At 42.2% G+C, this 18,389-nt stretch overlaps 1 protein-coding gene and 1 long non-coding RNA gene across 11 annotated transcripts in view; one reads left to right on the top strand and one right to left on the bottom strand.

The window, feature by feature from the left end:
• Positions 1–3,624, bottom strand: part of fcho2 (FCH and mu domain containing endocytic adaptor 2) — a 241,038-nt gene extending 237,414 nt beyond the window's left edge. For 9 of the 10 annotated variants that reach the window (XM_069937031.1, XM_069937066.1, XM_069937035.1 and 6 more), the window contains exon 1: positions 3,312–3,624. In XM_069937031.1, coding sequence (XP_069793132.1) covers positions 3,312–3,338 — 27 coding nt within the window. In that variant the 5' untranslated portion in view covers positions 3,339–3,624. The remainder of the gene's footprint in view (positions 1–3,311) is intronic. The other variant, XM_069937080.1, reaches the window with a different exon arrangement.
• LOC138763255 (uncharacterized) lies at positions 3,088–18,140 on the top strand. The gene is made up of 2 exons (XR_011357453.1): positions 3,088–3,374; positions 17,797–18,140. It is a non-coding gene; the product is annotated as an uncharacterized lncRNA (long non-coding RNA).
• The last annotated feature ends 249 nt before the right edge of the window (positions 18,141–18,389 follow it).

Raw genomic sequence — 18,389 nt, 5'->3', positions numbered from 1 at the left:
GAAAATTACCCATCCTTTCCTACTCTGCCTTTTATCCTTAAACTGATTCTTTGTGCATGGTAATATATTCAGCACACCACTAAGCCTCAAATCGATGTAACAAGCTTTCATATGAACTTTATGTCTTTACATATTAATCCTCCAAATTCAAAATCATTCCGATAAATCCTTATTGGTCTCTCTGCAAGGCTAGTGTTTTCTACCTTTGGTTCCCCAACCTACAATTTATAATGGGGAATAAGGAAATGGCGGAGGAATTAAATAACATGCCTGTTTCCACAGAAGACATAAAAAACCTTCCAGTAATACCAGACAACCAGATTCCTGTGGGAATGATAGACCCAAAATAACTAATTAGCAATAAAAATACAAGTTGATGAGACAAATGCTGATATATCACAAGGAGTCGATGATCCACATCTGTGTTTTCAAAGAGATAACTACAGAAATAGTGAATGCATTTGTTATCTTCCAAAATTCTATAGCTTCGGAAATTGTTCCTGTAGATTGTAGAGTCCTAAATGTGACCCTACTTTTTAGGAAAGAATGAAAAGAGAAAACATAGAACTATCAACCTGTTACCCAATGTCAGCAGTGGGGACTGTGCTGAAGTCCCCAATGAAGGATGCAATATCAAAGTCCCTTGAAGAGTCATAGGAAAGAACTCAGACATTCTGGACTGCTGAAAGGAAAGTCATGTTTAAGTTCAAAGTTTGCTGAAAGTGGGATTGTGAATAGGAAGGATAATGTAAAAAGGCTTCACGAAGTCAACATAGACAAATGAGTAGGCAAGAATATTACCAATGCGTATCTTTTTTGGTGCTCAAATCAGAAAAGCAAAATTTGTTTTTAAATGTTAATCTTCAATGTAATCTAAATGTTCTTGAATAAAGGTTGCTGAAAGCCAAAGTGCAGGTAGAGCAACTAATTTGAAAAAGTAAAAACAGTACTATGTTGGCCTACAAGTGCATTTAAGTTCAAGAAACAGGCTCTTTGGTTCACATAAACCATTATACATTTTATACACCTTCCCAACATCTCTCTTGATTCTCCCATCAACTTGCACATATAGAGACAATTTATAATGACTAATTAACCAATCAACTGAAACATCATGATCTGAGAGTATTTTGATCTGTAGAATGAAAATGCTGTTTCATGTAGTTTGGCCTCCTATTTGAGATAAACATACATTTGTTTCTTGGTTGGGAAACTTTCTAAATCATTTTTGGAATCTTACTGCACATAGAAGGTTGCAAAGATTCAGTTTCAACAAAACCTACTCATCTGTCCATGGCCTCAAGTATTGCCCACCAAGACTGCCCACAAATTGGAGGAACAACACCTGATTTTCTGTCTGGGCACTCTCCAGCCAGATGGCATTAACATCAACTTTTCCTGTTTCTGATAATCTGCTCTCCTCTCCTGCCACCCCCCTTTCCCTTTCCCCTCTACATTCACCAGCCATCCCTCCTCCCCTTGCATGCTGCTGTCCCCTCCCTCCCCATTACCTCCTACCTTTTCAACCACATCTCCTCCCCTACTTTTATTCAGATGCCTGCCTATAATTTTCCATACCTTGATGAAGGACTCAAGCCCAAAATGTCAGTTATGTATTTTTACCTTTGCTATTTAAAGGACACTGTTTGACCTCATGAGTTTCTCCAGCATTGTGTTTTTACATCAATATTATTACAGATGTATGACCTGAGCAACATTCCTGATTAAATTATGCTGTAATGAAGTGTCTTGAATCTGAAACCTGTTTCTTTCCACAAATCAAGATAAAGGAACAGAAGTAGGCCATTTGGCCCACCAAGTTTTCCCTTCCAATCCACCCGGAACTAAACTGTTCTCTAGTTCCAATTTTCTGCCATTTCCCCATCTCCCTTGATTCCTTGATTAATTAGAAAGCTGTCGATCTCCCCTTTCAACTCCCCCAATGATTGGGCCTCCACAGCTGTATGTGGCAACAAATTCCACAAATCAACGACCCTTTAGCTAAAGAAATTTTTCTTCATCTCAGTTTTAAATGGAAACCTTTTAAGACTGTGCCCTTTGTGATTCTTAAAATATCAAAGGCTTTATTCTCCTCATCACTCACTGATAAAATGAGTCGGAGACTATCAAGGAAAATATCCTATTCACATCTACCATGTGAATCCTTTCAGCATTCAATATGTTTCTATGAGATCTCCTCTCATTCTTCTATATTCCAATGAATATAGTCCAAAAGCCTCTAAACATTCCTCATATGTTAGCCCCTGCATTCCAGGAACCATCCTGGTAAATTTTCTCTGTACTCTCTCCAACATTATTATATCCCTTCTAAGCTAAGGGGCCCAAAACTGCACACAGTACTCTCAATGAGGTCTCACCAGTTCCCATCAAGCCTTATGAATACCTCTTTACTCTTATACACTATTTCTTTTGAAATGAAACTGCTGATCCAACTTGGTGGTAAACTTTTTGGTTACGCTGCACATTTTGAATTTTAACCCCATCCAAATAATAATCTGCCTGTTTATTTCCTCTTCCATAATGTACAACAGTACATTTCTCAACATTTCTTTGCTCACTCTGAAATAGGGGCTTACCTATCAAGTATTTCCAACACTTGATAGTTCACAGTAACCTGTTGATCTTTCAATGTATCCAGAGTCATGGCGAAAGTTGGGTGCGGCTGAAAAGGTCAATATTTTGGCCCACACAAAAAAAATCATTTAGCGCATTATCCTATTCTCGTGAAATTTGTTGGTAAATGGGAACATTCCGCAACCAACCTGTTCAACAACCACCATCTTAATAATTTACAGCAGTGGAAAACTTATTACTGGAGTGAAGACAGTTTAAGGGAAGAGACAACTTGTTTTTAATTAAGTCGCTTTCTTTACCCCCCCCCCCCAAGAAATTTCAATTCGCTTGCCCCAGTTCTCAAATGCCCACCACACTAACTTTATTTACGGAAGAAGAGGTTTGTAGCCAGTCTCCATTGGCCAATCAGAAACATCAACATTCTGTTCGCAGCGGCGCTGCACCAATCCCTGCACCGGGCGCGATAATCCCCGCCCCCTCAGTCCAGGGCAAGTTTGGTTGCGCGAAGTTTGGCGTTCGGCGCCGCACGAAGGCCCGAGCCGGCGCGCTTGGGTAGAGGCAAGTTTCCAGCCTCGAGCCACATCCCGATCCGAGCCGGCAGCGCTCGCCAGCCCAATTCCAACATAAGCGAGCACCTAACTCCAGCTTCAAATAAACAGGCAAACAAACACATTTAGACTCTGCGAACAGGAAGGGGCAAGAATCAACGGACGTACCCAGAAGCTGTCCACGAACTGCGACATCTTGGAGCCGTCGTCGTTGCTGCCGTTTCCCTAATGGTGAGCAGCTGCTCACCCCAGCCGCGTTCGCTTCTTTTAAACTAGAGAGGATGGAATGGTGGGGGGAGGGGGGGAGAGGTTTGACTTGGTCGCTTTAATTTTTTTTTGGACAAATTGAATCGTTTCAGGGGCTTGGATGATGATTGGGGGGGAGGGGGAGGGGACCCCCAAATCAGTGAGGGTACAACCGTGGCGCTGCCCTCTCCGGCCCGCCCGCCCGTCCGTGTGCAGCCTGCTGTCACCACAGCGCATGCACGCGCGCAGGAACGAACGCACGCAAGCACGCACGGGACTCGCTCGCGGACTGGGCGCGCGAGACCCAGGCCCACCGGGTGGGAGGTGCGCACGTCTGGCGCGAGGCGCTGGTGACTGCGTCGACGGGCGCCCACGGCAAGTCGATGGCTGTTGCCTCAACCAGGAAAACCTTTCACAGTCTCTTCGCGCCGTTGGTGCCATGTCCATACTTTCCCATCGTTGTACATTGTTATACTCTTTATGGTTACGAGCCCAGAGGACCCCAAAACCCAGCAGCAATAGACATTCACCAAGACAAATGGTTACTTAAACAAAAGTTGCTTGTAATTATCTTTAAACATGAAAACAGATCACACTTTAACTTATTATTACTGTATTAACTAACCTAACTTAACCCCTTTCTAATTCAAAGCGCACGTGTATGTAAGTTCAGAAAAGTTCTTTGGTTCATTCCTCATTCCTCCAAGTTCACTGGTTGCAGGCAATTCTTACACTGGGCACAGAATTTAACATTAATAAAGTTCACCAGGCTTTGGTGCTTGAAAGGTAAATAGTTACCACTCAGGAAGGTTCTTGTCAGTTTTCAGAGAGAGATTTGTTGTTCCAGGATATCCACAACTGATGTACTTCCATCGGCCACTCCATTGTCTTGCTGACAAGACTTGCCCCTTCAGGGATCTCCAGATGATAACTTCTTTCCTTCAGGTCACCCCAGAGTTCCTTTTTCTCTTCTTCCAAGTGAAACATTAGACAGCCAGTCCTCTCCTCTTGCATGAACCACAAGGGCTTTGACCAAGCCGTCTTACAAATGGGCTTTCCATAAGCTTGCCAGATTGTCCTGTTACAGACCCAGCTGCTCTCCGCTGGCTGTAACACTGTACAAGATCTCTGTGTCTCTCGCTCTCTTTCTGAGAAAGAGCCTGTTTGACTTTCTCTGCTTGCAAAATCACATGACCCTTCTAGAACAACATTCTCTTCCAATCTGCAGCTCCAGCAAGATCTTTCATCTGTTGCCTTTTGTAAACAACAATCCATAAGTGAAGTCTCTTGCGCACTCTTCAAAGCTCTTGCAAAAGCTCTGACACCCCGATATGTCTAGCATGGGGCAGAGCTCCAGTACTTTAAATAAGATGTGTTTTTAAAGTGTTTGTAAGTAACCTACTCTAACAAACCTTTACCAATTTATCTCCCAAAAACATATCTATATAGTCTGTCTCACTATTTACACCATGCCACCACTGTGGGCCCTTCTCATTACTCCCCCTCTGTTGTTTGAGGGTATTTCCTTCAAACTCTGCTCTTAAATGCCAAGTTACAGATGGTCTTTCTCCACAGTGCCTTTGCATTGGGTGCTCTGTGCCTCACTGCATCCCTCAGCATGTGCTCCTGCAGCCTGGAATATGCCAGTCAGCACCATTCCCTCACTGACATCTCCGTGTTTTAAAGACCCACAGATTTTGGGCAGACTAAAGGGCATCTATCACTGAGTTTATGCTCTTTCAGCAGTTGTGGATATATCTCTCTGCATGCATCTTCTGGAACAACCTATAAATCAGCTGCTGCTGGGGATGAACCATGACAAGGACCCTTGCATCCTTCTCCATTAACTCAGCAAATCTGCATTCTGCAAATAGGTAGGGGACTGACTCCACTCAACCACAGTCATTTCAAGCACAATTTGCATTATAGGTGATAAATACATTAGTGCAGGGCTGACTATTGTATAGTTACAGGAATTAGCTTCAGGTTTCACATACACATCACAGGCTGAGCGGACATTTAATTGTCCATCCCCAATTACCCTCCAGAAGGTGGTGGTGGCTGCCTTCTTGAACTGCTGCAATCTTTGAGATATGGGTATGTCCACATTGCTGTCAGGGAGAGAATCTTAGGATTTTGACCCAGCAATGAAGCCAAAATGGTAATGAGGTATGTGGGCAACTTCTATTCATTAGTGTTTGTGTCCTTCTAGCTGGTGAAGGTGTGAATGAGGTAGGTGCTCTCTAAGAAGTCTAGGGATATTGATAGTGAGTGGATTCAGTATGTCAGGCGATATTAGCTAGAGTTCTTGTTGGATGGTGTCATTGCCTAGCAATTGAGACACGAATGTTACTTAGACCTGGACGTTTTCTAGCTTTCCTTCTTTAATATGCGGACTGCTTCATTAATGCCAGAGGCTTGGTGGAAGCAGAATTTGTTAGGTGCATCCAGGAGGTGTTTTTTTTTAATTAGTCATACAGCACAGTAACAGGCCCTTTCAACCCACGAGCCCCTGCTGCCCAATTGCACCCAATTAACCCCCCAGTACGTTTCAAATGGTGGGAGGAAACCAGAGCCCCCATGGAAATCCCTTGTAGATGTGGAGAGAATGTACAAACTCCTTACAGACAATGTGGGTTTCGAATCCTGGTCCTGTTTGCTGGCACTGTAACAGAGTTGTGCTAACTGCTATACTAAATTGTACTGGAAAGAGCTTGGCCAGGCAATCAGTTTCAATGAGAGCATTTTGAATAGTGATCACAATTCCTTAAGTTTCAAAATGGTTAAGAATAAGACCAGAAAAATGCTAAATTGGGGAAGATAAATTATGACATTATTTGACAAAAACAATTGCTATCGATCAAGTCCAAAACTGACGTGGGATATTTCTAATAATTATAATTAGGACTCCTGGGCCAACATATTCAAGGAGGAAGGACAGTTTTGGAAGCTAAAATTAGACAGGGCCTCTGAGGAACATAAAAATTACAGGGCATTAGAAAGGCCAAGCAGGACCATGAAATGTCCTTGGTGAATAGGAGTAAAGAGATATTCTAAGTCAATTAAAAACAAGAGGACAGTGAAGAATAGGTCCACTGAAGGACAAAGAAGGGAATTTATGTTTGGAAACAGAGGAAGTGGGGAAGTATAAAATGAGCACTTTCCCTTTGTATTTACCAAGGAGAAGGATGTAGGGAATAGTGAGTCATATGGAGAATGCAAATGCATTAAGGCATTTTGAGATTAAGAGGTTGTGGTGGATGTTTAAGGACACTGGATAAGTGCTTGATGAAATGTATCCCAGGTACTTAAAAGAGAGAGAATAGGTTGCCAGAGCCTTGATGAAAATTTTGTAACCTCAACAGCACAGGCAAGATTCTAAGAACGAGTTTAATTGACGTTGTTCCTTTGTTCAAGAAGGGAAATAATGAACAATCCAAGAAATTATAGGCCAGTGAATCTCATATTGATAGTAGGGCAATGTTAGAAAGGATGCTTAGAGCTAGCATTTTCGCACTTTGGAAAGGCATGGTCACATTAGGAAAAGTCAGCATGGCTTTCTGCATCACAGGCTATGTCTTTCAAATTAATAGGAAAACATGATTGAGGGCAGGGCAATGGATTTTTTTTACCTGGCTTTTGGTAAGGAACTTGACAAGAAGGCAAAGATGCATGGGATTGATGTGAATTGAGAGCTTGGACTCAGGATGGGTCTTTCAAAGTCAGGGTAGTAGTGAAAGTATTATTCTGGCTGGAAGTCCATGATCAGTAGTGTTCTTCAAGCAATGTAAATGTAGGGACCTCTATTGTTTGCTATTTTTAAATGGTACATAGATCAGTGGAGTTGTGGACAGTGTGGAGGGCTTTCAAAGAATATGACAAATATAAATCCTCTACAGATATGGGGAAATAAATGGCAGATTGAGTTTAATCCAGACAGGTACTAGGTGTTACACTTTGAGAGTTGAAATGTAAGGGGAAAATACACAGTTAATGACAGACACTTAAAAGTAGAAGGATCACGAAAGAGGCCACACAAGTAGATAGGGTAGTAAAGGTATATGGTATGGTTCCCTTCATTGGGCAGGGCACTGACTACAAGTTATGTGGCAGCTATACAAGACTTTGGCTAGGAAGCACTAGGTATATTGTGTGCAATTCTGATCACCCCATTGCAGGAAGGATGTGGAGGTATTGGAAAAAGAACAGATTTACCAGGACAAGAGAGTATGAGTAATGGGAAGAGATTGAACGGGAGTGCCAGAGGCTGAGGGGAGATCAAATAGAATTTTACAAAATTATGAGAGGCATTGATAGGGTAGATGCTCAGAAACCTTGTGCCTGGAACAGGTTGTCAGGAGGAGTGATAGAAGCAGATACAATAGTTAGCATTTAAGAGGCTTCAAGATCAGGGGTAGCCAAACCTTTTCGTTGTGGACCATACACAGAAAAATACAAGTCACAGGCCAAACAATATTAAGCCTGGCAGTTTTCAACGAGTTACACTGCAAGAAAAAGTGTTTTGAGATCAGACAACCCCAGTGATACAGCGGGGTTGAACTACACTGCTGGAGTCGTGCAAAGGCCATGTCACTGGAGATGTCACAGGGCTGCCAAACCACCGACTCGCTCTACAACTGTGCAGGGTGTCTCATGTGACATCATGTGGGGAAGTTGTCTTGTCCTACCCAGTATCTACCCTAATTAGTCCCAGAAAGATTATTTGGTCACAGTTTTAGGATCTTGCTTTGCAGTCAGCTGCAGGAGGCAGGAGGGACTTTACTGCAGAGCGGACTGCACTGATTTGGGGGTGTTGGGAACCTCTAAAAGAGACGCAAGAGGTGCTGCAGAGATTCAGGTGCCTCTCCGATGAGCAGCCATCAATAGGGCAAATACAAAGCTAGAGGCCTCACAGGCTGGGAGATGTGGAACCACCCGATCAGATATCCCTGAGACCCAGATGGAGCAGTGTGTTTAGACTGTCGACAAATCAGACAGTGGATCCGGAATGGCCCAAACCCCTTCACTATCTCACAGTTCTGGTCAACAATCTGAAAAAAGATTCCACACCTTTAGTGCTGCAGATATAGGCCCAAAACCTAGTCTCATGGCACCCCACACCTGCCTCATGGGATACCGTGTGTGGTGTCACACACCTCTATACTTCCCCGCAGCCCCTGGCGGGTATGGATTACAGGGTCCCTGGGAGCCTCACAGGAAACCTACACAGGCTGTTTCTCTTGTCCTCTCAAAGCTAATCCATCTTCAGCTGGAGCCTCCCAGCTCATCAGATCCACATCTGGCAATGCACAAGTACAATGACACTGGTTTCTCTACACTGTGGTCTCTGGGAGGGGAAAGCTTGCAACAGGAGCAGAACGGGTGACTGCAGGAATGGGAGATGGACCAGCATGAGCAGAGGAGAACCACCCCATCCCACCCTCTCTCCCTTCTCACCCAGCCCCCAAACACAAAGTAGTTTCTCTCTGTGTAAAAGCCCAGGCAGGGAACACCAGTGAGTTCAGTTAGGGACGATGTTGCAGCTACCTTGAATCTGGCTCCCAGCCACCATCAGGTCAGCACACAGGAAATCGAGCCCAATCCTCCCTCAAGATCTAGTGTCCCACCACAGCTCCAGGTGAACTGCAGAGCTGTAGCTTCTTGAGCTCGAGATTTAGCCCACCTAAAACGACCAGGAGACTCAAAATGGCAGCAGCATCTAGTGTTGAAACTAAGAAGTGCAATGGTAGCCTAGTATTGTTCAAAATGGCAGCAGCAGGTATCTCAGAAGTGCATGTTCTAACAGGCCACTTAATAATGGGCAGCAGGCCATAGTCTAGTCTCTCCTGCAGCTGACTGCACAGCAAGATCTCTGATCAAGATAGACACATGAAGATCCAGGAAATAGAGGGATACATATCATGTGCAAGCAGTTTTAGGTTAATTTGGGCACCGTGTTCAGCAGAGATACATGGGCCACTGTGCTGTTTTATGTTTTGATTAATTCTGGTTTGCAATAGCTTAACCAAAGAATTCAAGTTCATATACTTGTGCCAATCTCTAAAAATAGTAAAATCTAGGTAGAAGGCCATTTCTTACTTCTTGAAAGAATATGCCACTACCACCTCGTTTTAGGCCCTTTTACACTGCCCTTGAAAGATGGTAATTAACTGCCTTTTTAACTATTTCACTTACTGTGTGAATGCAAAGAACACGGGATGGGGGTCATTTTCATCTTGGTACTTATCCGCCAAGGTAGGTAGTATCAGAGCTGATGCATTTCATAATCGGCTCCAATATAAAAGGCTTACCCACCTTCCCGGGACGATGTCACTGTAATGATGCAGGTCACACTTTCTTTTGCAACAGGATACCAGGTTCCTATGTAAAAGGTCGCACTGAACCAGCTTTTCTTGGTTCAATGTGAACAATTCGACCTGACCTGACTTTAAACACACGTCATTGATATGCCAATTTAGTGGGATCTCTGTGTAAAAGAGCCATAAAAGAACTCTGAAATTGTACTGTTCATGAGACCTGTACTCTATCTTGTTCTGTGTCTTGTCTAGGATTGGTAGTTCATAGACCAAGTGGTTAAAGAGGTTTAGGCAGAGGTAAAGGGAAGAGTGAAGTGCTATGTCTGTTTATTTCAGTCTCCGCAGCTCTTCTTCAATAAACACATCATACATCAAAGTCGGTGCTTTTATGCACTAATGGTTTTGCAGGAAATTTGGCATCCTGAAATATTAGAATGGATAGCAATTCTACGCTGCATACAGGAAATCCTGTACCACAAGGGGAAGTTTGGCAGTCCTAACTGAAGTAATATTAGTGAAGCCAGTAAGAATGGTCAATAACTTCACAAAGGGATACTTTTAAATCATTTGAGATTACTTAGCAAAGAAACATTTATTATCACTTTTTTTCTATTCCATGCATGTTTTAAAAATCACAGTGGTGGTATTTTACCAACTATGGATTAGTTCAAACCTTTGAATTATAGTTTAATGCTAGTTACTTTGCACTTCCAAATAATTTTTAAAACAACCCTCAAATTTCACTGTATTTTCTGCTATTGAAACTTGATCCAACACCAGGCTCTTCCTTTAGCAACGCACCCATTTAAATCTGTCAGTATAACTTTCCATTCCCCATGCCGATCCATTTATACTGGCACAAATCCTACCTTCACACTGAGGTCATCCTCCATTGTGATGTGTTGAACTAAATTGTGCTGATGGAGGATAGATTCAATACAAAACTGGGCATTCATGAGATGCAGTGGACCTTTGACAGCAGCAATATACAACACCTCAATCCAGAGCTTGCCATATCCCTGACTCAGAAACCATCAAGAAAGGAATCAAACCTGGCTCAGTGAAGAGCAACATGCCAACAGCAAAACTAGCCAGACATAAAATGTTGAGGTTTTGGCCTTGTAAAGTTGTAACATGCTTACAAAACATCAAAGCCAGCAAGCATTAGCCTCAATTAAACATTCTCAGAACCAATGGATCATACCAAAGCTTGTGAATGGTTGGGGACAATTGAACAGCATCCCCTTATGTGCGTGAATGGAAACAGGAGATACAAGAACATCCCCATTCATAATGTTGGCAAGGACCAACATGTGGTGAAGCTGTCAATCACTTTTAGGCAGATACGCCCTCTCCTAAAATTTCTACCAGTCTTCAGCCAATTAATTTCATTCTCTCTGCTATCAACTGAGATCCGTGAGAAAGGAAAACAGCACAGCCATGTAGAATTACAGCACATTTTATACATAGTTCCCCTATTTCAGGGCACCACAAAGTTTGTGACATTTGGCTTCACAGGTGTTTGAGAACTCGGGTATATTTAATTGCTCTGTTGGTGAAGGTACAAGAGCTTGGCTCGTTTCTAAGCTTTTAATCACATTTGGAGTCTGAAGTTGCTATTTTTCAACACGAGGACCAGAGTTGTGCCAATGAAAGTCAAAGAAGCCATTATGAGGCTGAAACACAAAAATAAAACAGTAAGAGACATTACCCAAACCTTAGGATTACCAAAATATTATTAAGAAGAAAGAGCGTACTGGTGAGCTCAGTAATTGCAAAGGGACTGGTAGGCTAAGGAAGTCCTCCAGTGCTGATGACAGAAGAATTCAAATAATGAAGAAAAATCCCCAAACACCTGTCAGACAGATCAGAAACACTCTTCAGGAGGCAGGTGTGGATGTGTCAATGACTACTGTCTACAAAAGATTTCATGAGCAGAAATACAGAGGCTACGCTGCAAGATGAAAACCACTGGTTAGTCACAGAAACAGGATGGCCAGATTAAAAGTTTGCCAAGAAGTATTTAAAGAGCCTTCAGAATTCTGGAAAAAGATTTTGTTGCCAAATGAGACCAAGATTAACCTGTACCCGAGTGATGGCAAGTGCAACATGTGGAGGCATAAAGGAACTCCCCAAGACCCAAAGCATACCAGCTTATCTGTGAAACATGGCGGGGGTGTTATGGGCTTGGCATGTATAGCTGCTACAGGTCCTGACACACTTAGCTTTATTGATGATGTAACTGCTGATGGCAGTGGAAAAATAAATTCTGCCGTGAATAGAAACATTCCAAATTCATTAGACGGCACTTCATCCTACAGAAAGACAATGATCCCAAACATACAGCTAAAGCAACAAAGGAGTTTTTCAAAGCCAAAAACTGGAAAATTCTTATGGCCAAGTCAGTCACTTGATCTAAATCCAATTGACCATGCCTTACGTAGGTTGAAGAAAAAACTTAAGGGAAAGCCCCCAAAACAAGCAGAAATTGAAGATGGTTGCAGTAGAGGCCTGGTAGAGCATCACAAGAGAAGATACTCAGTACCTGGTGATGTCTACGAATCACAGACTTCAAGCAGTCATTGCATGCAGGGGATATCCAATAAAGCACGATTCGTGGCAATATACTGTACATACCATTGCAATGTCCCAAATATTATGGTATTATGAAGTGAGAGGGATTATGTATAAAAAGTGCTGTAATTTCTACGTAGTCAAACTAAAATGTACATAAATACCCTTTAACAAAATCTGAATTGGCACTTTAATCACGTGAATGGTTTCATTCCAAATTTGAAACTGGAGCACAGGGCCAAATAAAGAGTCTTTGTCCCAAACATTATGGAGGGCACTGTACAAGAATATGGATTTCCTTTGGTGAGTGACTCACTTCCTGGCAGCCCAAGTCTATAGAATACAAGTCAAGAATATGATAGATCACATTGCACTGTAACAATCAAAAACCCTGACAATATCCAGGACAAGCACTCCATTTACTCCCCTAAGCTTACCGAGTCTCAATGTGGACAAGATGAAGGAGATGATCGAGAATTTCAGGAGGACCAGGACACTACACATCAACAACTCTGCAGAGAGTGGAGAGTACCAAATTTAGTGGAGTTCACTTAACTAGTGACCTATCATGGATGCACATCCCAGTTGTCAGGAAGGGACAACAGCACTTCCTGAGAAGACAAATCGACCACCATTATGTAACATTCCACAGGAGCTCTATTGAGAGCATTCTGGCTAGCTGCATCACAGTGTGGTACAGTTGCTGCAGAGAGATGGATCAGAGGTCAATCCACAGGACTATCAGGGTGGATTATAAAATTCTTCCCATCAACATTGATCTACCAGGATCATTGTCTGAAGAGGATGTGCAAAATCATTGAGGGTTTCTTCCACCTACACAAAGCATCTTTCAGCTGCTCCTGTCAGGAAAGCTACAGGAGTATCAGAGCCAGCATCACCAGGCTAAACAACAGCTTCTTCCTATGGGCAGAGAGACTTCTGAATGTTCACATTAACCACCTGAGACTCTCATATTCTGTCTGGTTCTATGTCTGCATATTTTACATTGAAGACTAGAGAACACTGTTTAACGGGTTGTTCTTGCTCAATCAGACTTGACTTAGCAACTCCAGCAGCACATCCCAAACTTAGAAAGTTAGGCCCAGAAGACTGTGAGCAGCAGGAATATGCTTGTTAATATTTTCTGTATCCTCTCCAACTTAATGATATCCTTCCTTCAGCTAGACAAACCAGATCTTCACACAATACTCCAAGTATGGCCGCATCAGCATCTTTTACAGCTGATTCAAATGTCCAAACTCATGTACTCAATGCGCTCACTGATGAAGCCAAGTGTTATCAAATGCCTTCACTACTACCATGTTCCTGTGTCACCACTTTCAGGAAACTATACCTGATTGCTGAGGTTTCTCAGTAACTCTCTCTCCAGGACCCTTCCATTTGCTGTGAAAATTCTCCCAAAATGCAACACATTGCACTTAAACTTAAATTTCATCTGCTCTGACTTGGCCTATTTCCCTAATTGCTATCAATCCTGTTGTAATCTTAGATTATCTTCTTAACTGTCCACTTTTCTACTTGTTTTGGTATCATCTGCAAACTTACTAGCCATGTGTTGTAAACCACCATTATACCGTGATTGGCTATTGCAGCTGGACACACCTCCCAAGACCGATTCTACGCATCACCCCTTTGCATGCTTCCTACTCTTCCTGCCATGATCAACTGAGGTTGGCTGCTGCTCCAGTCTATAGTCAATAAAAGCCTATCAGTTTCACAACCTGTCTTTTGTGGTAATTGATGGTGCATCACCATGCCACGTACATCATCAGCCAAGTCAATACAGACAACAAATAGTAGACCTATCAATCCTTGCAGTACACTGATTACAGGATCCCAATCTGAAAAATAATTCTCCACTACCGCCTTATGGCTCCTACTAAGTCAATTTTGTAATCAATTGGCGGTCACCCGGGATATCATATGATCTAACCTTCCAGACCTCACAGGACCATGTCAAAGGCTTTGCTCAGGTCTGTGTAGATGACATCCTGGCATTGACCATCTCTCCAAAAAAAAAAAAACAAATTTGAGACCCAATTTCCAACACACAAAGCTACACTACACATAGCTACCTTTGCTACACAAAGGTACACAAGATTATAAGAGGAAGTGATAGTGTGGACAGCCAGCATGTTCTTCCAGGGGCAACAAAAGCAAATACCAGAGGACATCTGATTATGGTGATTGGAGAAAAGTTTAGGGGAAATGTCTTTTTTTTTAAGTGGAAATTTGAAATTCGGTGGGTGCCCAAAATGCATTGCTGGTATGGTGGTAGAGGCTGGTACAATAGGGACATTCAAAAGACTCCTAGGCAAGAAGAATGCAAGAAAGAGGGTTATTAATAGGAGGTATGGAAGGATTAGATTGTTATGGAGTAAGTTTACACACACTATAGGCAGAAGGGCCTGTACTATGTTATAATGTTCCTTGAATCTGAATGACAGGAGCAAGAAGAGCGTATGATCAGGGTGGCATGTGTATATTAATAGATCAGCAGCTTTCCAGAAACTGTGGGAGGAATAAATTGAGTCAATGAATGGGAAACTGATTTGCAGAATGGCCTGTGGCACATTTCAACTCCTTAGGCAGAGCAGTTCCCATATAAAGCTTTGACATCCTGACAAAATACTTTCGATGGTACATTTGGACACATTATTAAAAGACCTCGGGGACCTACTAAATTTTATAAAGTTGAGAAAGTTCTTTAGGCCCTTTCAGATGTCCCAACTGCTACCCCACCCTCCCTGCCATGTAAAGCCGCAGATTATCTTCTTGCAGCTAAATACCTACTTACCTGAATACGCACAGAGCGCCTCTGAAGCATCGATGCCAACCCTGCTTGGGGAGGGATAATCGCTGGAGTGCTGGGCTCTGCTGATGCACCTGTGTGTAGCTACTTACAGCAACTACTTAGGAGCGAGCTGATGACTCCAATGACCCAACTCCCTGCTGCCTCTCCCACTGGAGAGGGGAGGACAGGGGGGTCCAGTGTGGGCTGCAACAGCACAGTTGGCTGCTTCGGCACCTCACTAGGAGCTTTGGTGGCAATAGCTCCACACAGCTAGAAATGTTTGGGGAAACAGAGTGGTTCCATCTGCGTGGGGAGGGGGGGTTATGGGTAGGGAAGATGGGCATTTCCATGCCACATATTTATGACGGATGGCACTGGGGGACCAGTCACCCCACTTCCATAAGATCCAGAGGGCACTACAAGGATAGGAATAGGATGCTGGTGCAGCCTTTTAGGGTTGCTGCATGAAAGGCGAGTTCTTACTTTTCATTTTACTCGTCACCAACCTCAAGGCAAAGGGTTCACCTGAAATGGCCTTTTGATGTGCCTTCTTGGTTTCAACCCTTTGGACACCAGCCATTTTTAACTTATCGTAATTTATACTCCAGACTAGGTCCATACAGAATGAAAGGACCTAGTATGAACCATCTGGTGGTTGGGTAGAAAACCAGTCCCAGAAAACGTGTACACAGCATGTGCTTGTTGGTAGGCCCTGAAAACAGGGACACAAAGTCCAAAGGGTTAACGTTGATGTCATTAAACCAGGCCGCGTGGTTGATATCTGCTCTTAATAACTCAATTCTCCACTGTTGCTGACGTGCTGGAGACATTGATGATCCAATAAATATTAGACATTGCGCTTCAATATGAAAAATTTTACTTATGCGCTGTATCTTCCACTGCACGAGTTATGAACACATCGGGATGAAGTTTCCATGAAATGAATCTGCAGACTAGTTTGGGGCAAATAAAATTACGATTAAACTTCTTTCAGAAAAAATTGGTTCTTGTATTAAGGGTTAATAAACAGCTCATATACACAAAACTAATTCTTGTCTTGAAATCGTAATGTCCCATTTAAGTGACCCGTTTTGGCTGTGTGGTGGTTTCCTCCACCCACCCATGGATGACTCATACCATATGACTCCTCCCCCATGGTCCTGGGCCATAAAGGTCGAACCACCTTCCCTTGTAGCCATTCCGATCCTGGGATCTAGGCCAGCAAGGTTCTTCGGTGTATTAAAGCCCATCGTTTCCTTAACCTAGTCTTTGTGGTTACTGGTAGTGCCTTTCAGACTCCCACTTGGTAAAACATAGAATTCAAAATCAAAACATTGATTGTAAGGTCAGAGGTTTTGTAAGGCACAGAATTTAAGATTTTGTTGGTGTACAAATAATTCTAATGAAATACAATGTATTGTCTCCCTTCAACAGCAGTAATTTAAGGAAGAAGAATTATGTCAGAAAAGATCTTGCAAAATAAAAAGCACCCTTTCTCTTCAGTACTTTTCTGAGTGGTAGCAGACATTTTGCACACAAACTTCAGAATTCAATCAACAAGCAGTCTCAATAAAATAACTGATGGGATCATTTTAGTGCTGTCAATTTCATGGCAGTTTGCCGAACAGAAACCTATATTTGCAGATAAGAAGGCAGGTAGGTGGAGTTAGGTTATAAATTAGATCAGCCATGATCTTATTGAATGGCGGAGCAGGCTCGATGGGCCATTTTTGGCCTACTCCTGTTCCTACTTCCTATATTTGTGTAAATAAAGCAAGGGCAAATTATGACATCCATTACTTTTAAAAAGCAGAATTCAAGTTATCTTCTTGTTTAGCAAATGCCAGGGAGCCCACTAAATGCATTCCTCTAAAAGATGGGAAAGGAATTTCAAGTCCCAGTACAGCTTCACAATACAATTGGCACAATTAGCAATGAGATATTTCACATCAGCCCGGGATTTTTTGAACGAGACCAACAATTTTCCAAGCAATGTTACCAGAGGGATGGTTTTTTTTCCACTTTTGTTCTCATCATTAAATGTCAATTGTATCAATTGCTATCATCTCAGACTTTTCATCACGGGGAAGATCAAATTTTGGTTGCCATATTTGTAGTGGATTACTAATAATTTTCAAAGCCTTGGTAAACACACTGTAAACTGTGTAAACAAGAATGTTTGAGGCCAATGCTAATTTGTGAAACATCTCAAATGCATTATTTCCTAAATGTCCTCTATTTTGTTGCACGTTCAATTATTTATATTTTTACTGCATAAGTTGCAACCGTATTATTTAAAAATTGTAGTGCTCCATAATCCAATAAGTACTTTGATTACAAACTATAGAAGTGGCAACTTCTATAAATTCAATTTAAAGATGAGTTCTTGCTTTCCCTTATTTTAATGGAACTATTTTTTCTCACATGATGTCAAGGGAATGAATGAGAAGGTTGGAACTGTGCTCTTTGGAATCTAAGAACTTTCTTATTCTGATCATGAGACCTTTGACAAAGCATCGACTCATTCCACATGAATAATTGCACGACCTGTTTTGTTGTATTATTCTATCCATATTCCAGAACAGCACATGTCTAATACTACAATATCTAAATTTTCATCCGGTTCAAATTTTCACACTACTGCTTTCCTTTGTTAATGTAGTCCTCTCCAGCCCTGAAAATTAAAATTTTGCTTTTCCAGAGCACACCAAAGTATTTCCCAGGTCTTCAGTTCTAATCTTTGGAATATCTACAAGTTGAACCGCAATGAAAGGGGGTGCCAAAGGCACTGAAGGGTTCCTGACCATGTCGGATGTTCAGATCTGGAGCTCAGGTTGCCAATGGTTTGGACTGGACTGTGGAGGCTACGGAAATGCTAGAGGCGAATCAACGGACACAGTGTCTCTGGGGGTGGGACACGGGACTCTTGCTATTTTCAGGCAATTTCTGCCATTGGTGAATCCGTCTGCCTTACAACAGGCAAAAGTCATTTCATGTAATGACACTGCTTTATTACGATAATAAATTGAATTTTGAGCATCTTGACATCACTTTCTTCAGCTAATTCTTTGAGCAAATTTACTTCTGATTAAACTTGTTCACATGGTAAAATCAGAGACCATTAATCTTGTACAACCTAGGGATTAGACCGTGACAAGATAACGTTTGGTAGTTTTAAGTGAAACTTTGGCATTTTCACACAGCTATAATTTTCTACCTATTGACAATGTTTTGCCATATATCTAATGAAACACACCTGGAGAGTAATGTTAATTAAGTTCACCATCCTGCAGC

The sequence above is a fragment of the Narcine bancroftii genome, chromosome 1 (assembly GCF_036971445.1).
Source record: "Narcine bancroftii isolate sNarBan1 chromosome 1, sNarBan1.hap1, whole genome shotgun sequence".
Lineage (NCBI taxonomy): Eukaryota > Metazoa > Chordata > Chondrichthyes > Torpediniformes > Narcinidae > Narcine > Narcine bancroftii.
The sequence above is the reverse complement of the archived record's forward strand: the minus strand, read 5'-3'. Positions and strand labels throughout refer to the sequence as shown.